General features: G+C 38.2%; 1 protein-coding gene across 1 annotated transcript; it reads right to left on the bottom strand.

Moving 5' to 3' along the window:
• Positions 1-122: 122 nt before the first annotated feature.
• On the bottom strand, positions 123-19,120 carry LOC116864555 (cell surface glycoprotein CD200 receptor 1-like). Its single transcript, XM_032852211.1, is given in 7 exon segments — positions 123-315; positions 987-1,026; positions 1,560-1,665; positions 6,243-6,491; positions 6,612-6,926; positions 9,887-9,946; positions 19,034-19,120. Coding segments are annotated over 6 exon segments (801 nt in total). The 5' UTR covers positions 19,095-19,120; the 3' UTR covers positions 123-315; positions 987-1,016.
• Positions 19,121-26,613: the final 7,493 nt, after the last annotated feature.

A 26,613-nucleotide genomic window follows, 5' to 3' on the forward strand; every position in this document is an offset into this window, starting at 1 on the left:
GTTGTATAAGAATATGAATTAAAACCCTTTAAAATGTGTCTGTCTTCTCAGAATCTTTGAAAAAAAAAAAGAATCTTTGAAAAGCTAATTTCAAAATAGGTTTTCCATCCTAGAACTCTAAGAAAATCAAAGTAGTAGCTGTGCTGTATCTTTATTCATTTGTCCTGCTGTTAGATTTCAGTAACTTATGAAGAACTGTAGAGACACAGCCTTTCAACTTCACTTTGTAACTCCTGAGACCTCTTCACTTACTCACAGCATCATGGAGTGGATTATTCTTCTCTGTATAGCTGACATAAGACTGCATTTCACCCTAAGAAAGAACTCAAAGTCAAAATCAAATTCAAAAAACCAGAAGTTATCAACTACCTATGTTTTTCTCAAAGGTACACATAGCTTTTGTATTTATAAGAGTACTTATATTTGTGTCTCTGGGCTTACATGGATATAAGAGAAAGACTGTTTTCTATTATTTTGTCAAAAAATTTACTGATTACTTAAGTCTCAGTGTGAGATGATAACATTTGCTTGACAGTAGGAATGGAAAAAAATGAAGTAATATGTGAAGTATTTCAAAGGAGAAGGTCAGAGACTTGGTAAGTTACTGGTTATAAGAAATAATGGAACAGGAGAGGATTTAAGCGCAAGAGGGAAATGATGATGGTATGGAGAAAAGGAAGTCAAAGATTGGAGATGGTTTCATGGCAGAGAAAAGACCAATTCAGTTTCTCCAAACGTTACAGTCCAAATTTGACAAATATTATGTACTATATAGGATACAGTTCTTGAAATTACAATATTGTTCAGAATTTATAGAAGTGGTACATGCTATATAATTAACAAAATAAGTACACCTGAGTATTAGCATAATAAATTAGAATTTTTGTTTTTTAAAATACTAATATTGATGTAAGTTATAAATTTCATGGCTATATTTTGACTTTGTGTCTTAAAAGTTTGCAAAAATACTTTTTAATGTTATCTTACCTCAACATCTGAAGTAGCTTGTTTTTTAATTAGCATTTTCTGCAAAAATAAAAATAAGCTGGAGTGAATGTAAAAAACATCATTTTTGAAAAGTGGGAAAACAAAAAAGTATACTATTGATGTGTGTTTTATTTTATATAGAAATCATTATAAGTCGGAAAAGGACTACAAGAAATAGAATGTTGCCTGCAGTTAATACACCTAAACAAGATAATTCTGGATATGGGGAAAGGAAGTGGAATTATGCAACAGAAGCCTAATACATGAAATAAATGTGGCACATCATTTTTGGTACATAAAATGAATTATTGTAATTCTTTTCTCAAATACAGATTAGCATACAATGTCTCTACCAAGATCTTGCCCTACATGTCCTATTTCACTATGCTTGTATGTCTAAGTAACCAAGTAAAATCCCTCTTGTCATTTAGAGTAGTCCAAATATGACACCTTTAGGACACGCTTCTTGATTATGGGAGAGTTGATGTTAGCATATTAATTCTACCCCATCAATTCCATATACCTTACCCCTTCTAGCCCAATAAAGCTGAAGAAAAAGCATTACTCAATACCTGCAGCAACCGATTCTCCAAAGCCCAATGGATCCCACAATGACCAAGGCAACCGAAATAGAGGAGGTGATATATAAAATAGTTAAGTTTAGTGATAATTGGTCACCTGTAAACATAGACACAAAAGTGTATGGTTTATCTGTGGTATATCCAGACAATGAAATATTATTTAGCACTAAAAAGAAATGAGCTATCAAGCCATGAAAAGACATGGAGGAAATTTAAATGCATAGCCCTCAGTGAAAGAAACCAATCTAGCAATGCTACATTCTGTATGATTCCAAGTATATGACATTCTAGAAAAGGCAAAACTATGAAGACAGTGTAAAGATCAGGGGTTTCTAGAGGTTAGCGTGGAGGGAGGGATGAGTAAGTGGAGTATAAAGAACTTATAGAAAGGTGCAACTGCTCCTTGTGAAACTATGACTGATAGATGCCACTTCCACATTTGTTAAAACTCATAGAATGCACACCTAGAGTGAACCATAATGTAAACCACAAACTTTGAGTAGTAATGTTGTGTTAACGTAGGTTCATCAATTCTCACAAATGTACCAGTGTGGCATGGGTGATGTAAAGAGAGGAGGAGACAGTAAGTGTGTTGGGGCAGGGGTAATATGGGAACTCTTTGCACTTTCCACTCAATTTTGCTATGATCCTAAAACTGCCCTGAAAACTAAATTCTAATATATATACATAGATATATATTGAAATATATATATATTGAAAAAGATATCTATGTATATCTTTTAAAATATATACTTTATGTTAAATATTAAATGAATATTTAAATATATAATATAAATACAAATCATATAAATTTTATTATATATATATAACTGCAAAATAAATGTTCAAGGATGTCTCAGAGTTCATGAAGTTCACTTTTGTCATTTTATTTTAAAGAGTTTGATTCATTAATAGTTCAAACCACTGTTATAATAAAATTGCTTTATTAATTCTAATTCTAGGGTGTTTAGCAAGACATCATCCTAAGTAAAGTTTTTGTGGCTTTAAGGATTCATGAATAGTGAATTCATATAGGAGAGACATGCAGACTAGATTTTTCAGTTAATAGTGGGGTGTTTCTCATCCCCATCATTCAGAAGTAAATGGGGAGATGTAAAGGAGGTAATTGGAAAACAACCTAATCCTGAAATCAGCTTTCTTCCAGGTCCTTGAAACTGACATGAGCTCATGGCAGCAACTTTCAATCATTTATAAACTCTGGTGGCAATATCAAGCTCAGTCTGATAAAAGGAGATGTCAACAAAGGAATTGCCAGCTTTGAGAGGGCAGCTTGTGTTTAAATTCAACTTAGTTAACATCTACTGTATTATTAGTTCCAAGCATAGAATTTAATGATTCATCAGTTGCTTATAACACCAAGTGCTCATTACATAATGTACCCTCTTTAATGCCCATAACCCAGTTACACCATTTCCCCCCTATCGCTCCTCCAGCAACCCTCAGTTTGTTTCCTAGCATTGAGTCTCTTGTAGTTTGCCTCTTGCTGTTTTCATCTTGGTTTATTTTTCCTTCCCTTCCTCTATGTTCATCTGTTTTGTTTCTTAAATTCCACATATAACTGCAATCATATATGGTATTTGTCTTTTTCTGACTGACTTATTTATCTTAACATAATACCCTCTAGTTCCATCTACATTGTTGCAAGGGGCAAGATTTCATTCTCTATGATGGCTGAGTAATTCCTCCCCTCTCTCTATATATATATATGCCACACCTTCTTTAGCCATTCACCTGTCGATGGACATCTGGATTCTTTCCATACTTGAGCCATTATGGGCATTGGTGCTATAAACTTTGGGGTGCAGGTGCCCATTTGAATCGCTATGTTTGTATCCTTTAGGTAAATACCTAGTAATATAATTGTGGGGTCGTAGGGTAGCTCTATTTTTAACTTTTTGAAGAATCTCCATACTGTTTTCCAGAGTGGATGCAGCAGTTTGCATTCCCACCAACAGTGTAAGAGGGTCACCCTTTCTCTGCATCCTCACCAACATCTCTTGGTTCCTGTGTTATTAACTTTAGCCATTCTGACTGATATAAGGTGGTATCTCATTGTGGTTTTGATTTATATTTCCCTGATGTGGAGTGATGTTGAGTACTTTTTCGTGTGTCCGTTGGCCATTTTTTTGCCTTTTTTGGAGAAACATCTGTTCATGTCTTCTGCCCATTTCTTCACTGGATTTTTTTAATTTTGGGGGTGTTGAGTTTCATAAGTTCTTTATAGACTTTATATACTAGTCCTTCATCTGATAAGTCATTTGCAAATATCATCCACCATTCTGGCAGTTGTCTTCCAGTTTTGTTGACTGTTTCCTTTGTTACGCAAAAGTGTTTTATCCTGATTAAGTCCCAGTAGTTCATTTTTTCTTTTGTTTCCCTTGCCTTGGAGATGTGTCCAGCAAGAAGTTGCTGTGGCCAAGGTCAAAGAGGGGGTTATCTGTTTTCTCCTGTAAGATTTTGATGGATTCCTGTCTCACATTTAGATCTTTCACCCATTTTAAGAGGCAGTGGTTCTAGGACCTTGCTCCTACTGTACCCTGAATGGGGCTAAGGGCAGCAGATAGAGGTAAGTGGAGGCTAAGTTGGCTAATGTCCTCTCCCTCCACATCCTTTCAACAGTTTGTTTTTTAAACATGGCATTTCTCTCTCTTTTATTTGGAAAAAAATTTTTTTAACGTAAAATCAACAATATTGTTTTGAAACCCTATCTTGCAAATTAATGCATCCTTATTCATTGGAAGTATAGCCACACAGGCTGAGGATCTGCCATGTAAGGAGGCAGGGAGAAGACCCCAGCACTGGCTGAGAGTGAGTGAGACAGTCCCTTCAAGTCTAAGCATCCATAAACATGACAGCATATTCTAATACGAGGTGGTCAGATTGCATACATAAGCATTACTCTCCTCAGTTAATACTGCCAAAATCTTTTTTTTTTAAATCACTTTAATAATGGATATTAGAAAATGATGGTTTAAAGATATGGGTTTTTTCACTTCTCCCTTCTTAAACTTTCCTAAATTATCAACAGAAAATCTTTTTCCATAAAACTTGCAAAGACAAAGAATATGGATGAGATGAGCAGATAAAAATTTTCAACTTGTGTTTAGTGAAAAATGAAGAGAAGAAGGCAAATAATTTAGGGTAAACTAAGTAAGAATCTTATTGCCCATAGAACACCAAGAAGACACTAGAATAGAAAGGGCTAAATACATGATAAAAGGGCAAATCAGGTGTGAAGCATGAATTAAAAGTTGGAAACTTCTTTGAAGGTCTGTATTAAGAAGAGATAGGCGGCCAAGTCCACTCCCACCCGGAGCAGCCAGGTCACCACGTCTCCACACCTTCCTAAACTGCAAGAAACAGGAAGTTTGCCCAGAAAAGGTGAACTGGAGAGATTCCAGGGTCAAGGATCCAAACGTAGTGGAGGGTGGAGAGGAAGACCAGACTGAAGAGAGATATTAAAGAAAAGTCTGAGTTCTGAACAGTCTCTCTCTCTCTCTCTTTCTCTCTCTCTCTCTCTCTCACACACACAAAACACACAAACACACAAACACGTTCCCTTATTTCCTGCTCTCATAACACTAATAGGTTTATTCCTCTAAGACAATAGACTGGAGAGTTATTTTCTGCAAAAACTGGACAATCTCAGAGAAAAGAATTTCAGATAACTAAAGAATCCATATTTAAAAAACTTTTTTTCATTTACTTCCTTTTAGCCTACTGAAACTAACTAGTTGACAGAACCACCCACAGATGACATAGCTTCCAATAAGTTCATTTTTGAATGTTCACTTTGAAATTAATGGATAGCCAAGGATTACCAGAGAATAAAGGAAGGCTTCATGCATAAAACAAAGAGATTAAAACTAGCAAATGTCTGGAAGGCAGAAGGAACTCAGAATAAACAAACATGGAATCAAGCAGAGCACTGTGGGAAAGAGAGTGCCCAGGACAATAGTTGTGCAGCAGGTCTAGTGACAACCCAGGCCAGATTCGAACAAGGGTATGTAAAACTCAAGAAGGGAAGTTGGCAAGAAAAAAGAAATAGAACTGATGGGTTACCCAATAAATTTGACCATGTGGAAATTAAGATTAATAGGAGTTTTCTAATTTTGTCACTGAGCTTAGTGATAATTAATAATAAGTAAATATATTTTTAAGGAAACTAAAGAGTAAAGTTTAAATCAATCATAGAGGTTATTATAATATAGCCAAGAAATTCTAGGAAGAACCTAGAGTATAAATCCCACAAAACTAAAAATATGTAAAGAAAACTTATGAGTGACTTGATCCTTCTTCTAAAAGCACAAAGATTTTTTTTAAATACAATTTATTCTTCTCCTAAATCCATAAGTATTAATTTAAAAGTACACTACCCAAGCCAACTTACGGCTTGTATAGAGTGGATATTAAATTATTAAATTATTTTTCATTTTACTATATTAAATAATAAATTTCATTCTAAAATCTGGCTTTTTGAAAACAAATTTCTGTGTCATTCTTCTGGTTATAACTCTTAATGATGGAGGAGAAAGACATAAGAAAGAGTGTGGGGAGACTATGCTAGAGTGAAATTCTTTACACTCTCCTTTTTCATTCTTCTGTAACTTCCCTGAAAGAATGAACATACAAGCAAACACTGGAATTACTAACCTGTTTTCAGCTCTAAGAACAGACTCTTGTTGCCAGTCACATGGGACACAGAGCAGGACACATTAGACACCTGGCAGTCCTCCCAGTGGCATGTACTCTGGACAGTCACTGTACCATTGCCCAGCAGTTCTTCCTCAGTGTGACAATCTCCCCCCGGGGTCCAGAAGATCTGTGCAGATGGCTTCCCTGCAGCTGCCCTGCACACGATAGTTCAATTGCTGCCTCGAAACAGGGTCACCTTGGGGGCCACTGCAGAGATGCAGGGGAAAATGTTTCAGGCTTAACACGTGGGGTATGGAATACAGAGACACATTTGATTCAGTCTCAGATCTGGTTATGTGATGTACCACAATACGACATGCTCCTTACCTAACACGCGGAGGCAATATGTATGACTGAAATGCCCATCAGGTGCAGCCACTTCACACCTGTAATATCTGTCATGAGTGATGGCCACGGGGTCAATCTGAAGGGCAGGATTCTGATCAGGTCTGGACTCCCAGGATATTCTCGCATCAGTACAGTTTCTTTCACTGGTCTCATTGTTGTCTCTCCTGTAGGCTCTAGTGCAGGGAGGCTGGTCTCTGGGGCTTATTGTCCATGTTACCACCAAAGCTGGGGAGTTGTCAGGAGGACAAAGGAGCACAGCCTTTGTATCCACAGGTACGGACAGAGAAGAGTTAGCTGGACACACACACAAGGAGAATGATGAAAGAAAAGCTTGATTAAAAACACTTCAAGTATTACATTTTCCACAACATATTGCATAAAGTGTACTAACGAATGACTTTGCTGGTCATCCTATTCCAAAATACTAGGTTTACATGAAAAAATTAAACATGCACAAAATGTGTATAACACATTAAACCTAATCCAAAGATAATCCCGTTTTTCTCCTGTATTCGTATTATTAGATAAACTACATTTATTATATGTGTGAAAAATATTTTAAGGGCTTAAAATAGCCTCAGGAGTTTTATTGAAAACAAACAAGAAAACACAATATAAATTAAAGGACAAAGACATCTAAATCTAATCCTTCAGTCTAAGAAGCTATTAGACTTATCTTATAACTCATGCTCCTTCCACAGAAAGTGGAAAAATTGGTGATGTGCTTTCCTCCTCCTAAGTTTTGATCAGAGACAATAAATCAGTAGTATCAGAATGAAATGCCTATACCGAAGGGTACCCCTTTGGACAAACCCAAATAAAAAGTATCACACGGCATTCGGGTTGAACAAACTGGACTTCCTTAAGCTATTCTTTATCTGGAGATTCACAAAGTCAGTAAAATCAACAAACCAACCTTCCTTCCTTCCTTCCTATTCAGTCACACATATACTGCCAAACAGACCAACTGTGAACTTTGTTTACAGATCTTGTTTATGTTTTACCTAATTATTAGGATTAAATGAAGACGGTTACTGCTTTTGCCCATCTTCAGTGTAAAAAGTTAGCCCTGAAACCTACAATTATTCTCCAATCTAGAAGCTCTAGCTCTCCCATGAACACTCATAATGCATCCATGACTGGCTTGGCTGAGAGAGGGTTAAGGGTGTCAGGTACAACATACCTGCAACCCGGGTGAGTGGCAGCTAGCTCATCACCTTAACAGGAGGAGAGCCAGCTGAGGTGGAGCAAAGTTGTTATGTGGATGAAATTCCTAATGCTAAACTGTGCATGTGTGGTCTCTCCTCTCCTCTCCTCCTTTGGTTCATTTGCCTCTTCTGTGATGGACTCAAGCCCTTGCATTTCACAGCCAAATCAAGATCCCATAGCTATAGGAAGCAAGTGGGGATGGATTTTAGAGCAGATCTGAAAGGCAGTTGAATCCATGTTCCTTCCCCCACTGCAAGTGTGTCCCTACTCCGTGCACAGGGACCCTGCAACGTGGCCAAAGCTTAAAGGTGAGCAGCAACACAGGGGCTTGGAGATCAGCTAGAGGTGGGTGTGGGTGAGCACACAGGTGCCCGAGGGCAGGATGCAGAAGATGAACCCAGAAAGAGAAGAGGCTGGTGAGAAGCAGTTTGAGAGTGTTCTCTGCACTTCAGCTTGTGAGCAATCTTAGGCTTTCATATTTTGCCTGATACTTATTCTCAAGATCTGGTGCTATTATTTTAAAGGAACCTATGAGCTGATCAATCAAACATATGCATTTTAACAAGGGCACCATCTCCTGTCAAGAAGCTTCATCAGTGAGGATCCCGTGCACCATGCGTAGTCTCTGCTCTTTCTCCTTGCTCTGCTCTGTGACCTCCAGCATTCCTCCTTCACTCTCAATGAGACTTCTTACCTGATTGCTGTTATTCACCTTTTCCTAATCCTCTTCTTCCTCTTTTCATACCTGTTGTGATAATTTGCCAATGCCCAGTCCCTCCCCCACACTCAATGGGTTGGCCCTTGTCCAACAAATATAATCTCCACATAGCCCTGTGATCAGCTATGGTGACTTCCCCTCCCCCTTCACAGAGGGGTAGCAGGTAGATTCTCATATTTGCTCCAGAACAACAGTAATGTCCCAGCATTGCTGCATCCTGTGTCTCTGACTCCCCTCCAGTCTCCTGCAGCCTTCTGCACACAGACACATCCCTTTTCCTTTCTCTTCTCACTGCCATACCCTACTTTAAGACCCCATCACCACACCTGGGTTACTACAGAAAGACTCCTACCATCTTCTCTGTCTCAAAACTCTCCTCTCCTCAGCTCTCACTTTACCTTGCAGCCAGGTCCAGGATTCTGTAACACAGGGGTGATCCCCTCCACTCTAACACCCTTCAGAGATCTTTCACTGCCTGAAGACAACACTGACATGTCTTTGTGCTGGCTTTGAAAGCCCTCTTTTTCAAATTGACTCACCTTGGCAATCTTATCACCCCTCTGTTGCCCCCACACTTCAGAATGGAAACAGCAAGCACGACTGCATATCTAGGTCTTCCCTCTGGTCCTTGCAGTCTGGGATGCCTGCACAGCACTTCTGTCAATGAAAATGTTTCTCTTCCTTTAAGAGCCAATTCACATGCTGCTTCCTCTGTGATGCCTTCCCAGAGCCTTGGTGCTCAGGCTCCCTCCTCTACATTCCCAGCACACTTGATGTGAGGGCTTATCTCCCCTACTTTATATGGCATCTGTGTTTTTTTCTGGGCTCCCCACAAAACTGAGCCTCTTAGGGTGCTCTGGCAGTGTAGCTCACCTTGCTCATCTCTGTGTCCCCCACAAAGCCTGGCACAGGGCGTGATAGAGAGAGAACTCCAGAATCTTCACATGGATTTGAACTGTTTGGGGGAGGAGGACCGGGTCCCCCACATTGCAGCATTCAGTTCACCACACTCTTCAACTGGGCTCAAGGCTGGCCTCCTGACCAGTCCATCGATATGTTTCTTTTTTTTAAGATTTTATTTATTTGACAGACAGAGATCACAAGTAGGCAGAGAGGCAGGCAGAGTGAGAGGGGGAAGGAGGTTCCCCGCCGAGCAGAGAGCCCAATGTGGGGCTCGATCCCAGGACCCGGAGACCATTACCTGAACCGAAGGCAGAGGCTTTATCCCACTGAGCCATCCAGGTGCCCCCATCAGATATATTTCTAAAGAAGTTCCACTCTTCTCCCCTTTAGTACTGGTCTCTATAAAAAATTAATATCACTTTACCTTCTGCAGGAAGTGTGAGACTTCTCTGCTTGCCTTTCACAGATGAACTAAATGTTGAGGCTAGAAAATATTCAGAGAAAAGTAAAAAAATCAATTTTAGGTGCTTAAAAGGAGTACAAGCCAGTATGTAATCACAAATCTTACAGATATCATGATAGAACATCAGTTAACTATAACTAATTCCATAAAAAGCATTGCAAAATGAAAATTAGAAGTTATTCCATCATTAAGTGGAAAAAACACGTTAACACTTAAAATAATGTTATAATTTCTTAATCAGTGATTTCCCCTTTATGGGACACTATGCTATATACTTGACCACCATTTTCTCCAAGGTATCCCTGCTTCCACTTCTTTCTTAGCCACTGGTTTGGCCCATTATGAGCCAGGCTGAGTAGTGCTTTCTCCAGGTGCCATCCCCAGGATTAAAGTTGTTTAATCCAGTGGTGGGCCTTACCCAGCTTCACAAATAAGATTGCTTTCAGGAAAATTTGGAACCAGATTGAGAAGAATAGTTCATTCCTTTTTACCCCATTTTTCCTACTGTGACTGCTAATTTTATGTGTCAACCTGGCTTGGACATGGTTCCCAGGTATTCAGTTAAACAATATTCTAGATGTTTCTGTAAAGGTAATTTTTTAAGTAAGATTAATATTTAAATGAATAGACTTTCAGTAAACTAAATTACCCTCCATATGTGAGTGGGCCTTGTCCAATCAGTCGAAGGCCTCTAGTGAAAAAAGAGTGGCCTCCTGGGAAAGTGAGTTCTATAGCATATTGCCTTCAGACTCAAACTTCTGTGCTCTCTGGGTCTCTAGCTCTGGCCCACCCTGCAGATTCTGGACTTTCCAAGGCTCTGTAATCATGTGAGTCAATTCTTTAAGATCAATCTCTTTTTTCTCCCCCTCAATTCCTCCTCCATCCTCCTTCCTCTCTCTCTCCTCATCTCTCTCTCTCTGTTATTCTGTTTCTCTGAGGAACTGATTAATACACTCATCTTGGGAAGAATGAACCAGAAGCAGAAAGAGAATGATACTCCTCACCTCACTCGTTTCTAATTCCATAGTTCCTGAGATCCACAAGCATTCCTTCACTTAGGTTCTACAAAGTTTTCTGGGAATCAAAGTACTCCTAATGTACTTCAAATCCAGGTTCTGAAAAATTCTGTATTGAAGTAATTTTTGTAGAAACTTTTTTTTTGAAACTATGATTTATTCTGTGGAATAATCTGTGTGTGCATGAGAAGAATGTATTCTGCTGTTGTTGGAAGGAATGTCCTGTACATGTCTGTTGGGCCACTGCGTCTACAGTGTTGTTCAAGTGCACTACTTCCTTAGTGATTTTATGTCAGAATGATCTATCCATTTTTCAGTGTGGGGTATTACAGTTCCCTATAACCCTGTAGGGTTGTGTCCTTCAGTCTGTTCTTATCTGCTCTACATATTTAGGTGCTCTGATGTTGGATGAATAAATATTTACAAGTGTTATATCCTCTTGATGAATTGACTCCTTTACCATTAGAAAATGACATTCTTTGCCATTAGTTAAAGTTTTTGACTTTAAGTCTCTTTTCTCTTATGTATATATGGCTATCTCTACTCTCTTTTGGTTTTCATTTGCATTGAACACCTTTTTGCATCCCTTCACTTTCAGCCTAGTGTATCCATACAGCTAAAGTCAGTCTCTTACAGGTAGCATATTGTTGACTCATTGTTTCATCTGTTCAGACACTATGTACCTTTTGATTAGAGAACTTAGTCTGTTTCTATTAAGGTAAGTGGTATATATGTACTTGGCATTGCCATTTTGTTCTTTGTTTTCTCACTGCCTTAAAGTCCCTTTACTATTTTCTTCCTCTCTTTCTGTTCCTTTGTGATTTGCTAGTTTTTTGTAGTGGTATGCTTTGATTTCTTTTTCTATATCTTTTGTGTATTTACCAGATGTTTTTCTTCGTAGTTACTGTGAGACTTACATAAAACATCTTGGAATAAGGATGCCTGAGTGGGTCAGTCAGTTAAGCATCCATATCTAGATTTGGCTTGGGTCATGATCTTGGGAGCCTGAGATTGAGCCCTGCGTCTTGTTCCACAATCAGAGGGAAATTTGCTTGATATTCTCTCTCCCTCTCCCTCTGCCCCTCCCCCAGCTCATGTTTTCTCTCTTTCTCTTAAATAAATAATTTTTTATAAAACTACCTTGGACTTATTTTAAGCCAATTATAACTTAGCGCCTTGCATATAATACTGAATACTTTTACTTCTCCTCTCCCCAATTTTTATTAATGTCACAATTTACATATTTTTAATTTGTGTAATCACTAACAGATTATTATAGCCATAATTATTTTTAATGTTTTTCTTTTTAGCATTTGTACTAGAGTAAAAAGTGATTTACATACCAACATTACAGTATTAGACTTTTCTGAATTCAGCTATGTATTTGCCCATTACAATATTAGACTATTCTGAATTCAATTATAAATTTGATTCTATTAGTGTGTTTTACTGTCTATATGTCTTCATTATTCTGATTAGCATCCTCTCATAACAATTTGAAAAGCTCTGTTTAGAATTAACTTTAAGCAAGTCTAGTACTGATGAAGTCCATTTACTTTGTTTTTTTTCTAGGAAATTCTTCATCTCACCTTTATGTCTGCTTTGCCAAGTAAAGTATTCTTCCATGACAGGATTTTTTTTTTTCAGTACTTTGAATTTACCATCCCACTCTCCTGGTCTGCAAAGTTTCTGCTGAGAAATATACTAGTTTTATGGGGCTCCTTCATAGGTGACCAGTCACCTTTCCCCTCCCTCATTCAAGTCTCTCATTTCCATTTGAGTATAATGTGTATCAGTGAAGATTTGTTGTTGTTGTTGTTGTTGTTAGGGGTAATGTAAGATTTTTTTATTTATTTGAGAGAGAGAGAGAGCACAAGCAGGGGGAGTAGCAGAAGGAGAAGGAGAAGCAGGCTCCCAGGACCCTGAGATCATGACCTGAGCTAAAGGCAGACACTTAACTGACTGAGCCACTCAGGCATCCCTCAGTGAAGATTTCTTTAGGTCAGTCGAGTTCTTTGAGCTTCATGGATCTGGATGTTCATTCCCCACAGGGAAGTTGTCTCTTGTTATTACTTTAAATTAGTTTTCTGCTCCTTTCTCTTTTATGCTTATATGGGGCTCCCATGCCTATATTATTTTGTTTGTTGGTATTTCATAAGACCTACAGACTTTCTTCACTCATTTTCATTCTTTTAGTTTGTTTGCTTTTCATCTCTTAGTAGATGGTTTCAAATTATGTCTTTTTTTAGCATTTTATTTATTTATTCAAGCAAGACAGAGTGGGGAGAGAGAGGCAGAGGCAGAGGGAGAAGCAGGCTCCCCCAGGGAGCAGGGAGCTCACCACAGGACTTGGTCCCAGGATCCTGGGATCATGATCTGAGCCAAAGGTAGATGCCCAACCAACTGAGCCACCCAGACACCCTCAAATTATGTCTTTATGTTCACTAATTCTCTCTTCTACTTGACAAATCTGTTCTTGAAGTTCTCTATTGAATTTTTCAGTGCACTCATTGTATTATTCAGCTCCAGAATTTGTGTTTGGTTCTTTGTCATGATTTCTATCTCTTCCTTGAACTTTCCCTTTGTACATGTGTTTTTTTCTAGAGTTTTTTTAATTGTCTATCTGTGTTTTCTTGTAGCTCACTGAGCTTCTTTGAGTAGACTATTTTGTAATTCTTTGTCAGACATACAGATCTCCATTTCTTTGAGATCAGGCACTGGAGCTTTATTTTGTTCCTTGAGTGGTATCATGTTTCCTTGATCTTTTGGAAGATTTGCGCTGTTAGTGTCTTCACAGTTGTAGAAGCTGTCATTCCACCCCCTCCCCCAGTCTTTACTGATTGGCTGCTTCAGAAAAAGATCTTCCCCTGTCAGCCCAACTAGAGATTCTAGCGGGTCTCTCAGATTGTTCCTAAAGAGGCATACCTTCTCCATTCCCCCTGGATCCTTCAGGGTGGAAGTCTTAAGATTATGTGTCTTCTCTCAATCCCACAAAAACAGAATTCTGAAATCCTGCCATTTATGGGTATGGTTTGCCCTATATAATCAAATCAAAGGTAAATGAGTATCTTAGTTTTGCCTGCTGCAACAAAAACACCATAGAGTGGCTTAGATAACAAACATTTTTTTCTCACAGTTTTAGAGGCTGGGAAGTCGAAGATGAAAGCAGTGGCAGATAGGTTGTCCAGTGATAGCCCACTTCCTGGCTTGTAGACAGCAACCTTCTCACTATATTCTCACATGGGAGGGCCAAAGGTAGAGAGAGAAAAAGAAAGCTCACCTGTCTCTCTTCTTATAAGTGTCCTAATCTGGAAGCTTCACCATTATGACCTAATTATTTCCTAAAACTTCGACCTCCAAATAACATCATGGAGATTAGGTTCCAACATATGAATTTGGGCATTCAGTCCATAGCAGTGAGTACAGACTTACGTTAGTTGCCATAACGGCAAATGATGATCTTTCACCACGTTTTTATACTCAAACCAGTTCTCAGACTCAAACCAACACAATTATGAGCTCACATTCCAAAATTTAAAAACCAGGAAAAAACAAGCAACCATAAAATCAGATAATGTACTTTTTTAAAGATTTAAAATTTTTTTTTGTTGGGGGGGAAACAGAGGGGGAGAGAGAAAGAATCTGAAACAGACCCCATACGGAGTACATAGCCCAACATGGGGCTCGATCCCACCACAGAGATCATGACCTGAGCCAGAACCAAGAGTCAGATGCTTAACTGACTCTGTGACCCAGGTGCTCCTGGATAATGTACTTTTTATTGGCTGCCCTCTCTTTTTCCTAAAGAGATGAATAAGATTCAGAACTTCAGGGGTGCCTGGGTGGCTCAGTGGGTTAAAGCCTCTGCCTTCGGCTCAGGTCATGATCTCAGGGTCGTGGGATCGAGCCCCACATCAGGCTCTCTGCTCAGCAGGGAGTCTGCTTCCCCCCAACCTTGCCTGCCTCTCTGCCTGCCTGTGATCTCTCTCTCTGTCAAATAAATAAATAAAATCTTAAAAAAAAAAAAGATTCAGAACTTCAGAGTTTGGAATTATTGAATATAGGGTATAAATTAAATGTGTTGAGAATGTTTAAAGAAATAAAAGAACAAATATATATGTCCTACCTGTCCTCCCAAAAGCCCTAGGCAGATTAAAAGAACACAGCAGAGTTCAATTTACTCATTGTCTACTTTCTCAAACTGGAAAACTAGGATGAAGAACAAACATAAATGATATGAGAAAGGGAGAATTTCAGAAAGTCCTAGATGACATCCTCTTCCAATACAAAGCAGTTTCATCTCCATAAAAAAAATCTGTTGTTTAGTGTAGTTGCCTTTATAAATTATCTCAGCTAGATCTTCTGGTAAACTTGTTATAGCTTCTACATCGACATATCCTGCTTTACCATGTACTTCTATGTTATGGAAATGGCTTCTTTCCTTAAATCTCATGAACTAACCCCTGCTAGCTTCTCACTTTTCTTTTGCAGCTTCCTCAGCTCTCTCCACCTCCACAGAATCAAAGAAAATTAGTACCGTGGTCTAGATTAGGCTTTGGTTTAGGGAAATGTTGGTCTTCTTTCCAGGCCACTGAAACTTTCTCCTTATCAGCAATAAGCCTCTTTCACTTTCTTATCATTAGTGTATTCACTTGAGTAGTGCTTTTGATTTCCTTCAAGAATTTTTCCTTCAGGGGTGCCTGGGTGGCTCAGTGGGTTAAGCCGCTGCCTTCGGCTCAGGTCATGATCTCAGGGTCCTGGGATCAAGTCCCGCATCCGGCTCTCTGCTCAGTGGGGAGCCTGCTTCCCTCTCTCTCCCTCTCTGCCTGCTTCTCTGCCTACTTGTGATCTCTCTCTGTCAAATAAATAAATAAAATCTTTTTAAAAAATAAATAAATAATGAATCCTTAAAAAAAAAAAAAAGAAAGAATTTTTCCTTCACATTCACAACCTGGCTAAATACTTGGCACAAGACACACAAATAGCTTTTGATCTATCTCGATTTTCAACATGTCTTCCTCACAAAGCTTAATCACTTCTAACTTTTGATTTAGTGAAAAGTATATGACTCGTCCTTTCACTTGAACATTTAGGGGTCATTATGAGGTTATCAACTGGCCTAATTTCGACATTGTTGTGTCCTAGGGAAGAGGGAGGCCCAAGGAAAGGGAGAGAGAGGGAGGGAATGGCCAGTCAGTCGAAGAACCATAACACACACAAATATAACTTAAGTTCACCAACTTCTATGGGCATGGTTAGTGACATGGTGAAACAATTACAATAGCAATATTAAAGACCACTGATCATAGATCACCACACAAAATGTAATATAATAATAAAGTTTCAAATATTGCAAGAATTGCCAAAATGTAACACAGTGAGGCAAAATGAACAAAGGCTGTGGAAAAATTATGCTAATACCCTCCATGCAGGGTTGCCACAAACCTTCATTTACTAAAACCACAATGTCTGTGAAGTGCAATAAAGTGAAACACAATAAAACAAGATATGCCCATATACCTAATAAGAGCTTCAAAATACATGAGACAAAGTTGACAGAATTAAATAAAAAATACTGTAGCAGAAATGAAGAATGTCTTTGATGAGCTTATTTATAGATGTGATATGGCTGAGGAAAGAATCTCTAAGCTAGAGAGTATATCAATAGAAACCACCAAAACTGAAAAGCAAAGAGGACACACATACACATACACAGCAAAACAAACAAACAAATAACAACAACAACAACAACAACAAAACTGCATATCCAAGGACTATGGGACACTATGAAAACATGTAAACACATGTAATGGAAAAATCAGAAGGAAAAGAAAGAGAGAAAGGAAGACTAGAAATATCTGAAGAAATTACTGAGAATTTCCTTAAGTTACTCAGATACCAAACCAAAGTTCTAGGAAGGTTCAAGAATACCAAGCAGAATAAATGCCAAGAAAACCTTAGACCTGTGATATTAATTGAAACTACAGAAAATCAAAGATAAAGAAAAAATTGTGAAAAAATCCAGAAAAACAAAAGATCTTATAGAGGAACAAAGATGAGAATTATATCCAACTTCTCCTAGGAAATCAGACAAGAAAAAAGAATGAAATAAAATATTTAACATTGAGTGTCAACTCTACATTTTAAAAAAAGGCAAAGAAAAAAGAAAAATGTAAACTAAATACTTTAAAGTTCTCTGTAGCAATAGGGACACTGTTTTTTACTAAAAAAATTAATTTTTAAAAATGTTAATAGGAAAAGACCTCACCACACTAGAATTCTGTACCCTAGAAAATTACCTTCCCTTCTAAAGGGATGGAGAAATGAAAGTCTTTCTCAAACAAACAAAAATTGAGGTCAGTTGATTCCAGTGGACCTGACTTGCAAGAAATGTTGGCTTCAGGAACACAACAAGGATGTCCACTCTCACCACTGTTGTTCAACATAGTACAGAAGTGCTAGCAACAGCAATCAGACAACAAAAAGAAGTAAAAGGCATTCAAATTGGCAAAGAAGTCAAACTCTCTTCCCAGATGACATAATACTTTATGTGGAAAGCCCAAAAGACTCTATCCCCAAATTACTAGAACTCATACAGCAATTCAGTAATATGGCAGTATACAAAATCATTGCACAGAAATCAGTTGCTTTCTTATACGCTAACAATGAAACTGTAGAAAGGGAAATTAGAGAATCAATTCTATTTGCAATAGCACCAAAACCCATAAGATACCCTAGAATAAACCTAACCAAAGAGGTAAAGGATCCATACTCAAAGAACTACAGAACTCTCATGAAAGAAACTGAAGAAGACACAAAAAGATAGGAAAACATTCCATGATCATGAGTCGGAAGAATAAACATGGTTAAAATGTCTATGCTGCCCAGAACAAGCTATACTTTCAATGCCATCCCAATCAAAACACCATCGGCATTTTTCGAAGTGGTGGAACAAACAATCCTAAAATTTGTATGGAACCAGAAAAGACCTCAAATCGCTAAAGAAATATTGAAAAAGAAAAACAAATCTGGGGGCATCACGTTGCCTGATTTCAAGCTCTATTACAAAGCTGTAACCAACAAGATAATATGGTACTGGCATAAAAACTGACACATTGAATCGATGAAACAATAGAGAGCCCAGAAATAGACATGAACAGGTTTTAATTACACTCTTTTCAATTACATCCTTTTGTTGCCATCTGTTTCCTGCCATGTCTAAATATTTCTCTAGCGTTTGTCATCAGTCAAATCTGTTATTCACCGTCTTTTGAGTTCTCCCCAAGTGTTCCTCGTTCCCTCCCAATTTCTTTCACCTTTTCCTCACCTTAGATTCCCAATTTTCTTTCTCCTAAGAACTGGTTCTCTTCTCTCATAACTAGACATAATATGGAAATGTGGAAGCCAGGGTTTCTCAGAATGTTTTGGAACTTCTTTGGAATGATGGCAAGGAAACAGGATGGATTCAACTTTATTTTCACCTGCCTATGACTGCTCTAAATTCAGTCGCTCTACTCATTTCTTCTACCTGTTCATGTTTCAGGATAAGATCCATCATATAAAGTGTTCTGGTGTGAGCTTGAAATTATTGACTTTGAATAATCATTTATATATTCTTATATTCTCTGACCCTCATTTTCTTAAACAAAATTAATTTTTGTCCCTATTTTAAAATTTAACAACCCCAAAAAGAAACAGGATTTCCTTCTTAACCTGTGTGCTAGAAATATTAGAAATATCAAAGGAGAAAAAAATAATTATACATTAATAAATATAAGGTTCAAAAAACAAAATTTCAAGGAGACAAAAAAAAAATACAAACCAAGAAACTGGAGAAAACACTACATTTTGTCTAGTCACACAAGTTCAGTTTCACTCCATTCCAGGGTCCCCAGTATTTCCCTGGGCTCAGCTAGACAACTAGTCAGTGTATGAATGACATAAGGTAGATATGAAGGTTTGCCAGATAATGTACAAATTTATCACTGTTACTAGAACAAATTGGAACACATTTCATGAGTGGCTAAAGAGCAATCTTGGCACTTCAAAATACATTACATTTTGCTAAAAAATATCACAGCATCAGACTTACCAGATACCAGGATGTTGATGGACATCAGTACCCTCAAAGCTGAAGTCCCCAGAGTATGCATTTGGAATGGTTAGCTGCCGACTGGCCAAGGACAGGAAATATCACTGAGTTTTGTTGAGCAATAAACCAAAAAAGCCAATACTAATGATTCATTGGTTCTTCCACAGTGCTGAAGTGGCACGCAATTTATTTAGAAATTAACATTTTAGGAAACAGAAATTACATATGGAAAAATGCAAAAATATTTAGTGTAAAACTTGATGAATTTTTACATATGCATGAATTCAGATAATGACCTCCAAAACCAAGGTAAGACCATTACACTATTCAAAATTTTCTTTCTTGTTCCTTCTCTGTCAATAGCCCTTCTCCAGAGAGAAACACTGCACTGACATGTATCACCATTTTGCCTAAATATAAATGAAACTGTTCCCATAGTTCATTTTTGTAACACTGTATAGTGTTTTTTGGTCTGACCATGCCATAATTTATTAATCCATTTTGCTGTGCACTTGGATTTTTCAGTTCAAAAATAACACAAATGAAACCTCTATGAACATTTCTGCTTTGTACGTAACTTTTGGTCTGCTTATGCATTTAATGAGTACGTTAAACAAAATTCTTTGGATGAGAATGTTATTACTGTAATGCACTACATGTGTTCATGGGGAAAGGTGGATGTACTTAGACTCCTGTCTGCAAAGCCCATGTGTGATGGCAATTCTGCTGAAGTACTCCGTGGGTAGTCAAGTAAGGATGTATTGTGTCCCTTTAGAGAAGAAGGCAAACTGAGAGACTGTTGAAATAAGCACTGAATGAAACATACTAGATGGTATTACTAATTTTAATAATGTTGGATATTGGACATGTGACCTTTAATGGATGTAGCAATGGTATTAAGTTTGCAATAATCTACCATGAGGAACCATTCATTCTTTGCAGATTTAAGAACCAGGCAAATTGAGCTGTCCAATGCAGAAGCAGTGGGAATAATCACCTATTTATTGATTAGGTCTTACAGAATGTTTCAATCTATCAGAGTATGTATGGCTGCTATTTTAGTCTGTTTGGGCTACTACAACAGAGCACTATAGGCTGGGTGACATATAAACAATAGAAATTTCTTCCTCATACTTGTGTATGCTGGGAAGTCTAAAAACGAGTCACCAGTACATTCAGTACTGCTGAAGACCCGCTTTCTAGTTCATAGACCAATTTTATATTTCATCCTCACATGGTAGAAGGGAAGAACTAGCTTTCTAAGACTCTTTCTAAGGACATTCATCTCATTCACAAAGTCTCTGTCATTATGATCTAATCAGCCCCCAAAGGCCACACCTCCAAATACTGCCTTTCGGAAAAACTGGTTTCAATATGTAAATTTGGATGAGGGGGACACGAATATTCAGTCTAGAGTAGACTGAAAACACAACTTAAGGGTGGACCCTGGAAAGTGTGGCTCAAGTGGCCTATCACTCCCACTGCTCCAAGGTGGCTGCCACCTGGGCTAGTATCTAGCTAGTGGAGTTTAGCCATTGAGGACTGTTGTTTGTTTTTTTATTAACCTTCCAAAACCAAGAAAATCTGGGTAAGGAGAGACATGGAAACCACCAGCAGACACAGCAGCAAGCTGCAGGGTTAAAGCTCCCACTTACCAACAGGCAACAGTTCCTTCTCAAGCTCTTCTCCTGGTGGTATAGAGTTAATTAGTAAGCCAAGAACAGACCACAAGAATCTATGCAAGAATCATGGTGATGCTTTCTTGCTCACAGTGACAAATGATTTATAAGATTGAAAAATTTTTTATTTTGATGGTGGGACACAACAAATGATACTCAGCATAGATGAAAGGCAGACTCTCTGTGACAATTCCATATAAAAGAAGGCTGACATACAGTGTCACACAGAGGATGAACTAGGTTCAGGGTAATAGTGAGAACTGTAGGGAGAAGTCTGTGTATGGCAAGTAGAGCAGAGTTAACTAGATTTCCTGGTTTCCCACACATTGGCTACTTTGCTCTTTTTTTAAGAAAATTATTATATTTAAATTCAATTAATTAACATATCATTAGTTTCAGAGGTAGAGTTCAGTTATTTATCCATTGCATATAATACCCAATCCTCATTACATCAGGTACCCTCCTTAATGCCCATCACCCAGTTACCTCAACACCCACCCCCTCCCCTTCAGCAACCCTCAGTTGCTATAGTTAAGAGTGATTATGGTTTGTCTCTCTCTCTCTGATTTCATCTTATTTTTTTTCTCCCTTCCCTTATGTTCATCTGTTTTACTTCTAAACTCCACATATGAGTGAAATCATGTGATAAATTTCTTTCTCTGATTGATTTATTTCACTTAGCATAATATCCCCTAGTTCCATCCACGTCATTACAAATGTAAGATTTCATTTTCTTTGAGGGTTGAGTAATATTTATATCTATATATATCTGCATAGATATATATAGATATATGTATCTCACACTTTCTTTATCCATTCATCTGTCAATGGACATCAGGGCTTTTTCCGTATTTTAGCTATTATGGACATTGTTGCTATAAACGTTGGTGTGCAGGAGCCCCTTCAGTTCACTGTATCTTTAGGGTAAATACCTAGTAATGCAGTTGCTGGGTCATAGGGTAGCTCTATTTCTAACTTTTTGAGGAACCTCTATACTGTTTTCCACAGTGGCTGTACTAGTTTGCATTCCCCCCCCAACACTGTAAGAGGGTTTTCTTTTAGCCATATCCTTACCAATATTTGTCATTTCCTGACTTGTTAATTTTAGCCATTCTGACTGGTGTGAGGTGCTACCTAACTGTGGTTTTGATTTGTATTTCCTTGACACCAAGTGATGTAGAGCATTTTCTCATGTATCCTTTGGCCATTTGTATGGCTTCCTTAGAGAAATGTCTGCTCATGTCTTCTGCTCATTTCTTGACTGGATTATTTGTTTTTTAGGTGTCAAGTTTGATAAGTTCTTTATAGACCTGGATATTACCTCATAATCTAATAAGACATTTGCAAATATCTTCTCCCATTCTGTAGGTTGTCTTTTGGTTTTGCCGACTGTTTCCTTTGCTGTGCAAAAGATTTTTATCTCGGTGAATTGGCTCATTTGAATAATTTCATGGGCTCCAGAGCACAAGGGCTGTTACTAGTTGTCTGGTGTTGGTCCTGGGACAATTAAGGCGGGTGCATGGTGGCCCAGAGTGGGAATTCTCGCAAGGAAGTTGTTGAGAGGTGGATTTAATCAAGTGTTTAATAAGAAGGGGAACTAACTGGCTTCTAACCAAGGCCTTAAAACTAAATAAAAACAACATTAGGAAAACTCTGTCAAATAGATCTCAGAAAGAAGCAACCCTGCTGACACCATGATCTTGGACTTCTAGCTTTCAGAACTGTGACAGAGTATTTTCTGTCGATTCGGCCACTTAGTTGTGGTACTTTGTTAAGGCAACCCTAGAAAGCTAACACACTTCCAAGCTAATAGTGCCATTTTCATTCCCACCATTGCAGAGAGCCAGATACACGCATCCTCACCACATCTTCCAGCACAGTTTGCTGCTTCTTACATCTCAACTGAGATTAGCTACAATTCAAGTGGTCAACAGCCCTGTGGCTGCCAACCAACATATAGGACATCATCATTCAAGAGCATTATTTGTCCTTATGGTCATTATGATGCTCTAAAATTTTTTGACAAAGGAACAAATATACTTAATCCTTCCTCAGAACTTGAGAATATTGCAAAAAAAATATTCTAATATCTTTCAACATAAAATTTTAAATGGCAGAGATGCAGTTCATAAAACAACAATCAAAATATACATAAATTCTGAATTCTTATGTAATTATTTACTCAAAATTTGCAATAGAACCTAAATGAGTTTGTGCATGACTTTGGTAACAATGGAGTGAAGAAGTAGAAGGAGGAGGAGGAGGAGGAGAGGAGGAGGAGGGAGGAGGGAGGAGGAGGAAGAGGAGGAGAAGGAAAAGAAGAAGGAGGAGGAGGAGAAGAGGAGGAGGAGGAGAGGAGGAGGAGAGGAGGAGGAGGGAGGAGGAGGAGAAGGAAAAGAAGAAGGAGCAGGAGGAGGAGGAGGGGAGGAGGAGGAGGGGAGGAGGAGGAGGAGGAGGGAGAGGAGGAGAGGGAGGAGAATAAGGAGGAGGGGGAGGAGAATAAGGAGGGGGAGGAGACGGAAGAGAAAGAAAATTCCCTTCTCTTTAAGTTTCCTTAAAGTTTCTCTCTCTTTTTTCCTCTCTCTTCCATATGCTACACGTAACTAAAGTGCATTTATCAATCACTTCTACAATCAATTGTCTTAGTCCACTAGGGCTACTATAGAAAAATAACACAAACTTAGTACCAGCAGGGTTCTGGTGAGGCTTCTCTTCCTGGTAGACAGCTGCCTTCTCATCATGTTTTCAGATGGCTTTCTTCTGTGTATGTGCTTGAGTGAAATATACTTCTGGTGTCTCTTTTTCCTTTAAGAATAACAGTTATATTGGATTAGGACCCCATCTTTAAACCACATTAAAGACCTACTTCTTTTTTTTTTTTAATTAATTTATTTATTTTTTAAATAAACATATAATGTATTTTTATCCCCAGGGGTACAGGTCTGTGGATCACCGGGTTTACACATTTTGCAGCACTCATCATAGCACATACCCTCCCCAATGTCCATATCCCCACCACCCTCTCCCGTCCACCCCCCTAGCAACTCTCAGTCTGTTTTGTGAGATTGAGACTTTTATGGTTTGTCTCCCTCCCAATCCCATCTTTTTTCATTTTTTTCTTTTCTAACCCCCCAAACCCCCCACATTGCATCTCCACTTACTCATATTAGGGAGATCATATGGTGGTTGTCTTTCTCTGATTGACTTATTTTGCTAAGCATGATACCCTCTAGTTCCATCCATGCCATCGCAAGTGGCAAGATTTCATTTCTTTTGATGCTGCATAGGATTCCATTGTATATATATACCACTTCTTCTTTATCCGTTCATCTGTTGATGGACATCTAGGTTCTTTCCATAGTTTGGCTATTGTGGACATTGCTGCTATAAACATTCGGGTGCACGTGCCCCTTCGGAGCACCACGTTTGTATCTTTAGGATATATACCCAGTAGTGCAATCGCTGGGTCATAGGGTAGCTCTATTTTCAGTTTTTTGAGGAACCTCCACACTGTTTTCCAGAGCGGTTGCACCAACTTGCATTCCCACCAACAGAGTAGGAGGGTTCCCCTCTCTCCGCATCCTCGCCAGCATCTATCTTTTCTTGACTTGTTAATTTTAGCCATTCTGACTGGTGTGAGGTGGTATCTCATTGTGGTTTTGATTTGTATTTTCCTGATGCTGAGTGATGTGGAACATTTTTTCATGTGTCTGTTGGCCATCTGGATGTCTTCTTTGCAGAAATGTCTGTTCATGTCCTCTGCCCATTTCTTGGTTGGATTATTTGTTCTTTGGGTGTTGAGTTTGATAAGCTCTTTATAGATTTTGGATACTAGCCCTTTATCTGATATGTCATTTGCAAATATCTTCTCCCATTCTGTCAGTTGTCTTTTGGTTTTGTTAACTGTTTCCTTTGCTGTGCAAAAGCTTTTCATCTTGATGAAATCCCAATAGTTCATTTTTGCCCTTGCTTCTGTTGTCTTTGGCGATGTTCCTAGCAAGAAGTTGCTGTGGTTGAGGTCAAAGGGTTGCTGCCTGTGTTCTCCTCAAGGATTTTGATGGATTCCTTTCTCACATTGAGGTCCTTCATCCATTTTGAGTCTATTTTTGTGTGTGGTGTAAGGAAATAGTCCGATTTCATTTTTGTGCATGTGGCTGTCCAATTTTCCCAGCACCATTTTTTTGAGGAGGCTGTCTTTTTTCCATTGGACATTCCTTCCTGCTTTGTCAAAGATTAGTTGACCATAGAGTTGAGGGTCTATTTCTGGGCTCTCTATTCTGTTCCATTGATCTATGTGTCTGTTTTTGTGCCAGTACCATACTGTCTTGATGATGACAGCTTTGTAATAGAGCTGAAAGTCTGAAATTGTGATGCCACCCACTTTGGTTTTCTTTTTCAATATTCCTTTGGCTATTCGAGATCTTTTCTGGTTCCATATAAATTTTAGGATAGTTTGTTCTATTTCTTTGAAAAAAATGGATGGGATTTTGATAGGGATTGCATTAAATGTGTAGATTGCTTTGGGTAGAATAGACATTTTCACAATATTGTTCTTCCAATCCAGGAGCAAGAAACATTTTTCCATTTCTTTGTGTCTTCCTCAATTTCTTTCATGAGTACTTTATAGTTTTTTGAGTATAGATTCTTTGCCTCTTTGGTTAGGTTTATTCCTAGGTATCTTATGGTTTTGGGTGCAGTTGTAACTGGGACTGACTCCTTAATTTCTCTTTCTTTGTCTTGTTGTTAGTGTAAAGAAATGCAACTGATTTCTGTGCATTGACTTTATATCCTGACACTTTACTGAATTCCTGTACAAGTTCTAGCAGTTTTAGAGTGGAACCTTTTGGGTTTTCCACATATAGTATCATATCATCTGCGAAGAGTTATAGATTGACTTCTTCTTTGCTGATTTGGATGCCTTTAATTTCTTTTTGTTGTGTGATTGCTGAGGCTAGGACTTCTAGTATTATGTTGAACAGCAGTGGTAATAACGGACATCCTTGGCGTGTTCCTGACCTTAGCAGAAAAGCTTTCAGCTTTTCTCCATTGAGAATGATATTTGTGGTGGGTTTTTCATATAGCTTTGATAATATTGAGGTATGTCCCCTCTATTCCTACACTTTGAAGAGTTTTGATCAGGAAGGGATGCTGTACTTTGTCAAATGCTTTTTCAGCATCTATTGAGAGTATCATATGGTTCTTATTCTTTCCTTTATTAATGTATTGTATCACATTGATTGATTTGCGGATGTTTAACCAACCTTGCAGCCCTGGAATAAATCCCACTTGGTCGTGGTGAATAATCCTTTTAATGTACTGTTGAATCCTATTGGCTAGTATTTTGGTGAGAATTTTTGCATCTGTGTTCATCAAGGATATTGGTCTGTAATTCTCTTTTTTGATGGGATCCTTGTCTGGTTTTGGGATCAAGGTGATGTTGGCCTCATAGAATGAGTTTGGAAGTATTCCTTCCATTTCTATTTTTTGGAACAGTTTCAGGAGAATAGGAATTAGTTATTCTTTAAATGTTTGGTAGAATTCCCCTGGGAAGCTGTCTGGCTCTGGACTTTTGTTTGTTTGGAGATTTTTGATGACTGTTTCAATCTCCTTACTGGTTATGGGTCTGTTCAAGTTTTCTATTTTTTCCTGGTTCAGTTGTCGTAGTTTATATGTCTCTAGAAATGTATCCATTTCTTCCAGATTGTCGAATTTGTTGGCATAGAGTTGCTCATAGTATGTTCTTATAATTGTTTGTATTTCTTTGGTGTTGGTTGTGATCTCTCCTCTTTTATTCATGATTTTATTTATTTGGGTCCTTTCTCTTTTCTTTTTGATAAGTCTGGCCAGGGGGTTGTCAATCTTATTAATTCTTTCAAAGAACCAGCTCCTAGTTTCATTGAT

The sequence above is a fragment of the Lontra canadensis genome, unplaced genomic scaffold (genome assembly GCF_010015895.1).
Source record: "Lontra canadensis isolate GAN:19392208 unplaced genomic scaffold, GSC_riverotter_1.0 scaffold6, whole genome shotgun sequence".
Taxonomy (NCBI): Eukaryota; Metazoa; Chordata; class Mammalia; order Carnivora; family Mustelidae; genus Lontra; species Lontra canadensis.